Below are 9,075 nucleotides of genomic sequence, written 5' to 3'. Positions count from 1 at the left end.
CATCAAACCAAAAACATGAGATCTTCCTACCATCAAGCATCATTCACTTTGGCCTTCCCCTTGTCCTTTTAGAAGCAGTTGAGTGTTGTAGTTGACTTGACTGGTCTGGTTGAGTTGATTTTTGGGAAGCTTGAGTTGACTTTTTCTTTGCTTGATAGAACCTTCCTTTTGGCAACCCCCTTGGCCTCTTAGAACCTGATAACTGTTGTGTTCCCTGAGTTGACTTTTCTGAAACTTGAGTTGACTTTTCAGAAGCTTGAGTTGACTTTTCAAAAGCTTTGGTTGACCTCCCCTTTGGCCTTCCCCTTGACCTTTTAACACCACCACCTTGAACAATGGCTTTACTCTTAGCCTTTTCAGGGCATTTTCTTATGTTGTGTAATGTTGACTTGCAATAACTACATTTCATCTCAACTCCATGCTTTGTCAACTTTCCTGGTCTCTTGGGATCTTCATGTGGATCTCTCTTTCGGTTTTTCTTTCGTCGTCCAGGCATAGTTTGGACTGGAGGTGGGTCAAGAGGATAATATACAACTGGCCAATACTTTTCACTAGGCAAAGGTGGAATTATGAACTGATAAGACTTCAAGTATTGCTCCTTAAGGTAACTTTCATGAACACTTCAGAATTCCTTTTAATAAAACCTGCCATTGCACATACATGCTTACATGGTATACCAGATAATTCCCACCTTCTGCAAGTACATGTTTTGTTACCTATATCCACTGAAACATCATCAAAATCACTTACTTGAAACACAGTAGGGGATGATGGGAATACTTTACATTTATGGGCCCAATTTTTATCAAGCTTATTTTGCACCCTAGGACACACAATCACATCTTTTTTTTAACATTTCTGTATACCTTATAGTCAGCCTACTCATTACTGAAACCCTAATATCCTCTAACATGTCAATGATATGCTTAGATCTTGCCTGAACTATGGCTCCATTGAAGGTCTCTGCCATGTTGTTGACTATTTCATCACATTTTGTATGAGTGTCAAGAAAACACCTTGAAAAACATTTAGGGTTCTGTTTGACATAAGCTTCCATTGCATCAGGTGACAACTCTAACATATCCTTGATAGCAACATTGTAATCAGCTTCAGTATAAGCCCTGCAAGCCCTCCAGTAAACTTCCTTAAACTCTTCACCCTTGTACTGTTTATGCCAGTTTGCAAAGATATGCCTTGCACAGTTTCTGTGTTCAGCATTCTTCCACACCAAATGTACAGCATTAACCAATCCCTATCATATCATTATAAATGTTAGAATGTCTATGTAAATGTGACAACTAACATACCTAAAATATAGATATACCTTTTGTTGGTCTGAGATTAGTGTCCAACCCTTTCCACCATCACTGACTTCCAGACATTTCCTCAGCTCATCCATAAACCACTCCCAACTGTCATTATTTTCACCTTCAACAACAGCCCATGCTACAAGATACATCTGGTTATTTGCATCCCTACCTACAGCAGCCAGTAAAATACCTCCTAGAAAGGTTTTAAGAAAACACCCATCTAGGCATAAAACCTTCCTACAACTTGCTAGGAATCCCTTCTTCAAACCATCAAAACACATAAACAACCTGAAAAATAAACTCTAATGATCAAGATGAATTTAATAATTTATTACTATCTAATGATGAAAATGAAATTGTACCTGAAGAAAGACTCCAATGATGAAGATGCATCTGAATCCTCCCTTAGGAACCCTGGTGGGGCAGTTAGGAGTTCAAATGCTGAACTTGGGTTAGCATTCCTTAAAGCTGCTATGTATGATGCAAGTTTGCTGTAATGGTCCCTCATGGACCCATGAAGCTTCTCATAAGCATTCCTTTCGGTGCTATAAGCCATCCATTTATTTATGATCACCTTATACTTTTCTCTAACAGCTGTTTAAATGTCTTTAGCAGACCAGTTTGGTTTTGTCTTGAACATTGGAAAAAACTCATTAGCAATGAAGGTAGAAGTCAATTGCCTATTCCTTATCATATTCCTTTGGCAGTTGTGCTTGCCCTTTACTCCCTTAACAATATAACAACTTTTGCCCTTATGAAATGAACAATACAAACTAAATGGACACCCTTCCACACACTTGATACCTAATCTCCCGCCTCTGTTCTTGTTACTGTCACTAATGAGTAGATTTCTACCATTTGTCACAGCATATTTCCTAATAGCATCTTTAAAAGCATCCCTACTAGGGAACCTTATTCCAACAACCCACTTGAAATTGTCCCACTTAGTTTGGTTACCTACAACTGGAACATCTTGTCTGTACTTGTTCCCTCTAATATTATCATCTTCACTCTCTCCAGGTGAGTTAACATCACCATCTGAATCCTCATAACTACTATATGTATCTAAATATGAGGGCCCTGCATCAGCACCTCCTTTCAAGCAGTCCTCAACCAATTTACCAGCATCTCCAGATTCTTTCAAACACTCCTCAAGCACCTTCTTTTGGGTTGTAACAACCTCTTCATGTACTTGTTTTCTTGCAACAATTGACTCTCTCAGTTCTTCATCATCAGATCCATCATCATCCAAATTTACATTGTAAGACTCATCATCAGAATCATCACAATCTTCATCTGACTCATCTGAGCTACTATCAATTGGTGGTGAAGTATTTTTAGTTGGTGGTAGTTCAAATTTGGTAGTTGGAGTTAACTGTCTTCTTGCATTAGCCTTGGTGATGCCTACTTGTTTTCTTGCTATAAGTTTGCTGTACCTCCCAGGGCTCAAGCAAGATCCAGTTTGTGTTACAGAAATGGTTGGCTGGGATTGAAGGTTAGTATGCACTGTTGGATGAGATAGAGGGCTAGTGGGCTGAATAATGGGTTGGGTAGTGGGTTGGGCTTCAGTGTTAGTTGGCTGGGCTTGAGGGTTATTGGGCTGAATAATGGGTTGGGTAGTGGGTTGGGCTTCAGTGTTAGTTGGCTGGGCTTGAGGGGTAGTGGGCTGGGATTCAAGGTTACTTGGCTGTGGTTTCGGTTTCCTTAGCTTTTCAGTTTGAACGTATATAACTAACCTTTCATCAGCTCCAACCAAAGATGCCATCTCATTTACTACTCCATCACTATCTAACAGTTTAACCCGACCATCACCAGGTATTGAAGGTTCCCGGACGGATCTTACACGGGATATCGCTATCTACGTAGGTGCGGAATCCCTGCGTAGGTAGTTACGAGCGTAGAATACGTAAAACAATCACACGCGATACAAACGAACACGTTATAGAATATAACTTGAAACACGTCTATTACAGACTCTCGACACGTTCACTGAACTACTGAATTACACGTGAATAACCAAAACACTAACTACTAAACCGTAAACCCGTAGGTTACTTAAATACACGACAACTTCGCCTCAGGCGAAGTTGTCTATAACTTCGCTCGTTGAACAAGTTCGCCTGGGCGAACTTGTCTAAGCGAACTTGTTGATAACATCGCTTACTTACATAAACATAAACTTAAACATAATTACATTACAGACTCGATTACAAACGCTAGACTATGAACTACTGACATTTATGTACCAACAGGTATCAAGCAATACAAGAACAAATCTTCTTTCTTTACATATGAACCATAATTCATTGCATAACCTAGTAGCTCAAAATGTGAAAGCTTATCAACATCTAACCCTAATGATGTTGTTTTTCCCCCAACATACCTTAATCTTGGAGGATTGACATCAAATTTCCCACCAGTCTTGAAGTCGATGTTGATGTTATCACCCATCGGAGTTCAATCGTCGAGCAATTAGGGTTTGTTCTTCGTCTAAAGAAATTAGGGCTTGTTCTTCGTTGAGTAAAAGAGGAATCTGTTTTGTTTTTTGTTTGTGTTACACTTAAAAAGATCTTAATAATCCTTAATACACAGTCAGCCGCCACGTAATCTGCCACGTAAGAAGTTTTTTGACAGCTGGGATGGCCACGTCAGCAAATCACTAACGGAGTTAACATCCGTTAGTCGCGGCCCGTTAAAAACAAATACATCAACAGTTGGGACGGTCAGCAGGCAAGTGTAAAGTTGGGACTGATATTTACCAATAGGGCATAGTTGAGATTATTTAAAACCAATATTCCAACTTAAATAGTGCACGAGTCTTTGTTTTCTAATCATGTTACAAGGGGTAGCTTTGATATCAGATGATTCCTACATACGTTTCATTCTAAAACCAGATGATTACACACAAAACAGTACTATTGAATTTTCCTTGGTCCCTCTATATAATTGAGTACTTTTGTTTAAGTATTGGAAATATGGCTAGGTGTTTAAGATGGAAAATGAACTCAAACCTGCATGTCGCAAATCAGCAAAACAAATGAAACAAGGCCAACGACATCAATACATATAACAACAAATGTCTCGCCATAGACTCATAGAGTGTGCTTACTTTAAAGTCTTCACCAAAAGAAGCGTATCCAAAGAGAATATTTTTTGGAAATTTTTTTTGTGTGTTATTTTTTTACCGCCTACAATTATTCTATCTTTTTATTTATTTATTTTTATGGTATGCTTAATTGATTATTTTTGTTTTTTCCACTTTATTTTATGTTGATGATAGCAAATTCGAAAAGGGATTAGCAGATACACGAATTAAGTTGAAAATTTGAAAGAAAAATGCCACATTGTCGTCGCTATGGAAGAAAAAATGGAAGGACTGGGAAGTTGAGAAAAGAGAAAGTTAGATGGTCGATGTGATTCTTAGGCGAAGTGCCAAAGTGATTAATTTTTCAATTTGGGTAAGATTGCTTTGTGTAAAACGTGAGTCTGTTAACACTATATGATAATTTTATTATGTATTATATTTCGTTTAATTAATATTAACAATATATGATAATTTTACAACATTATTTTACAGTTTTTAAATTTCAACTTTTGGCAGAGTGTTTAGGAAGCAATTGTGCATGCTTATGATAAGGACCATATTTACCTTGAGGAGGCTGCTCAACTTATGGTCTAAATATTACATACTATTATTGTATCAACACTGATTGATTTTTTCTAATTTTGTTAAAGCCTGTATTAGAAAAAGTTCATCCACTTAGCAACAGCTTGAGGAACTGGGAAGAAAACATGTTAGTTCGTTTAAAACGTGAAAATGTTCATATTCATTTATGAACATTCATTTAAAATCTACACGAACATGATTGAACAAATGTAAACGAACATAAATGAGCATATATGAACAAATGTAAATGAACACAAACATAAACTAATTATGTTAATGTTTCATTCAAAAACGAACATAAATGAGCTTAAACAAACATAAATGAAATATATCAAAATTAGTCCAAGTATATAAATTATGAATAATAAATTAAATTAAAACAATTAATTACAATTAATTATAAAAATATGTAATTGCAAAATAATTTAAAACAAAAACCTATATAACCCGTCCATTAAACTCAACTTCCCTACATCATATGCCCGAACAAACCTAACAAGACCAGACAAACGTATAAAAATTAAAAAAAAAACTAAACTTAAACTTCAACTACAATCATAACCTTTGATTACAAGAAAATTATATACTCACAATTATATAAAAAAAAATTTAAGTAACCCGCGTGACACGCAGGCTAAAAACTAGTTATTAATATACAATAACCAATAGTCAATGCATGTATTTATCTCATAACTATCATTCTTAAATGGTTGTCATCAAATCCCTACACTTTTAGATTTGTATCTATGAAAGTACCTTAGGATTTGTTTGATATAATAGTTAATTTATGTCTTTTTCTCATGATTATCATCCATATTCCTTAAGATGGTTGTTATCAAACCCCTGTCCTTTTAGATGTGTATCAATGACAAGTACCTTAGGATTTGTTTCATTTGAAGGTTTTAAAATCATAGAATGGATAAAGAGATGAGTGTTAGTTTCGGTTTTATTTAACAAGTTCGTAAGAACTAGCATTCATAACCTGACCGGCCTGTCAAATCGGAAATGGCCTACTTAACTGGTCTGATTGAGCATTCTTGTGCCTTCATTTTGGCAGGCCAATTATGAAGCCTACCGGTTTTACCAGCGAACATGTAGATGTTCAGGCCAAACCATTTACTGATTTAACTTCCTAATTCATGCTACTTATTTTCTTTGTTCTAAACTTCACATCTTGTTAACACCATAAGTCTATACCAAAAATAAATCATTTTCATTATTTTCATGTTTTATTTGAATAATTTTATATACTATTTACTCCACCCGAACGCTAGACATATAATACATTTGGTCTGACATGTGACAATTGATTGATCTCTTTAAAAGAACTGACTTAGAAAATAACCCCACAAAAGTGACTGGTTTTGTAAGATTAAATTATGTCTCTCACAGACAACATTTTTTTTTTATGTTTTTCTCATTGTATTATGCAATCTTCCCTCTCTTTTTATCCACATATATTTTTTAAATGAAATTCCAATAATAAACTTCTCATTTATAAAACTAAGTTTTGAAAGAGTGAGGTCAGACGTTTTTGCATTATAATAAGCTCCCTGTTTCTGATGGTTTAATTTATAAACAATAAAAAAGTTGTTCCTAAAACTTGGTTTTTTGGCAATTTTTATTTTTGTCATTCCTACTTTAGTGAGGTGATAAGGTGGTTAAGGTGAGAATTAGAAGGTCATGGTTCAAACCCTATATAGTACAAAAAAATAGTCGTTCAAAGAAAAGGTTGATTTTTGAATTCTGGGTAACATAACGATTTTCACTTTCTGTTTGTATTGGTGACAGCGTACATGACGGATAGTGGGCAAGAGTGATCATACGTAGTTGGTGATTAAATGGGGGTTTTTTTTTTAGTTGGTGATTGAATGGGTTTTCTTTATTGTTCCCAATTTAGACCGTTTCGGTTTAGCAAATGTATTAGAATTGGATTTGTAGAAAATTAGAATTCAAAAGAAGTTTGTTTCAATTTCAGTCTGATATCTCCTCTCAATAGATACCTCAAGTACACATAGGCTAAATTGACTTAAAACTATGTGTAGGGGTTGATATTAGCTAGTGAAAAGGTGAGTGCCAGTCAGTAACTCACTAAAGGTGAGTAATGTTTAGTAATTTATTTATAACATATTAACTATAGTAAAAAAAAAGAAATAAAAAAGGGGTGTGGTGTGTAATAGTTTGATTAGGTAAAAACTAGTTGTCTCTCTCACGCTCATTACTACGGTGGCGCCCCTTTAATGGCACCCTTCACTATCACCTAAAGGTGTGCAAGGGCGTGATTGCCTGATGTGCAAGTGGGGGGTAACGCTCGCTCCACATGGTCTAATTGTTGAGCTGTAAAACATATATCACTTCACATAGTCTAATTATTGAGCCGTAAATACTAAACATGGCCCCTTGGGCTTATATGTGATAGGATCTTGGGTCGTTCCATATCATTTTGGCTATTTCATATCATTTTGGCAATTTGTCCATAAGTGTGACTATGATCATTTATGGACAATGTGGAGTTGGCGATTTCTTGTAGCCTTTCTAAAGAAACGACACAATGCCATGATCTAGGCTTAAAAAATTCTAATAGGCATCTTATTTTCGATTAAACCCCCTAAAAGATGATTGCAAATTCTTAGCTAAGAGCCTAAGACTAGAGGTTAAGGGGTGCCAAACCCATATGTAAGGTGAAAAGGCGCAGTGAAGAAGGTAAAGGGCGCTACTTCCTTCTCCGTGTTGCCCCACCATTAGTGTTTATTTTTATTTTCTTAATATTCAATTAAATAGTAAACCACTAATATATCTCTAACTCACTCAATCCAACAATTTTTTTTTACCTATTTCACTCACCTATCTCATAACACTCCCTAAACCCTAGTGAGTATGAAAGGTGAAAGGCCATTTACCATCTCATTGCTTATGTATCACGATTTGTAGCCTTGTTTAAAAGGGTCATCAAACACATGGCAATACTCTTTCAATAATTGTGTTTGAAATATAGCAAATTAGCAACCTCTTCCGCATAATATACCCAAACACAGAATTTGAAAACATAGCAATATAGCATGGCCAAGGTAATCTGGCCACTTTTGTAAAAGTCGGATTTCAAGGCCAACAAGTCGGACAAAAAGTCGGGCTACGCGGTCAAAAATCGGGCTAGGCGGGCTAGGATTCTCTAAAAGTCAGTTAAAAGTCGTTCAAAAATAGCCGGGTCAACCAGAGTACCTTTTTGACGTGAATTATGCTTATTTTGACAAATATATAATATTCAAAAATTAGTTTTCTTTATATTTACCACGTTCGGGTACTCCAAGTATTCCCAACTCCCCAGTCGGTCGCCTAGTAACATAGCCGAGCTCGCTTAAACTACCTCAACTATTAAGTTGGCTGAGCATTTACACATATACCTTTTAACTACTAAGAATTACATTTAAACCCCTAACCAACTGTATTGTAGCAAAACAGCCCACATGAACAGACATGTACAAAACTGTGAAACCAAATAACCGAAGTGACTATGGCATGTCAGTTACAGTATCGTATTCTTTACTGCTCGTTCGAGTCCAAACTCCAAACTGGTATCTTCTATGTATATATGTTTCGTTGGAAAGTAGGCTCAAAACTCAAGCCCAAAACTTTGACCGTCTATGTTCGGTTTAGTTTGGGAATGAACGGGTCTAAGTCGGTAACATACCAATAAATATTAAACCATTACTGCACAGTCCTATTCACATCCTACATTCTTTATTCAAAATCTACAAAATAGCCATTTTTCTAAGTTGTAACTTGACGGTTATTTCAGTCATGACATACGCAATAACAAGCACTTTTACTCGTGCATCAATTACTATGGGAAGACAAAAATACATTTTCGAGGATACATCTCGTATCATTTAATACTCACCCAATTTCCTCATGTGATACGTAAGCTTTCAAGTCTTTTTAACACAATAGTTTGTTTAGAAAAATATTGCAAAACAAAATTGACGAATTCAAAGAACATAAATGGCGGGAGGTGTTTTGTGGTGGTGGTGTCAGGGCGTCGGCCGTCGGCGGCAGAAAACACTTCCATCACTGCCACCACCACTTGCAAGGCCATAATAA

General features: G+C 36.1%; 1 protein-coding gene across 1 annotated transcript; it reads right to left on the bottom strand.

Annotated features, from left to right (window-relative positions):
- Window positions 1-585: 585 nt before the first annotated feature.
- On the bottom strand, window positions 586-1,866 carry LOC143598412 (uncharacterized). Its single transcript, XM_077076635.1, has 5 exons — window positions 1,673-1,866; window positions 1,325-1,598; window positions 867-1,252; window positions 717-823; window positions 586-644 (listed from the first exon to the last, which is right to left on the bottom strand). Exons 1-5 carry the CDS (start codon window positions 1,864-1,866, stop codon window positions 586-588), a joined length of 1,020 nt encoding a protein of 339 aa, XP_076932750.1.
- Window positions 1,867-9,075: the final 7,209 nt, after the last annotated feature.

The sequence above is a fragment of the Bidens hawaiensis genome, unplaced genomic scaffold, assembly GCF_021521415.1.
Source record: "Bidens hawaiensis isolate Kalapana, Puna unplaced genomic scaffold, B.hawaiensis_p1.1 tig00050094_1, whole genome shotgun sequence".
In the NCBI taxonomy this organism is placed as follows: domain Eukaryota; kingdom Viridiplantae; phylum Streptophyta; class Magnoliopsida; order Asterales; family Asteraceae; genus Bidens; species Bidens hawaiensis.
The sequence above is the reverse complement of the archived record's forward strand: the minus strand, read 5'-3'. Positions and strand labels throughout refer to the sequence as shown.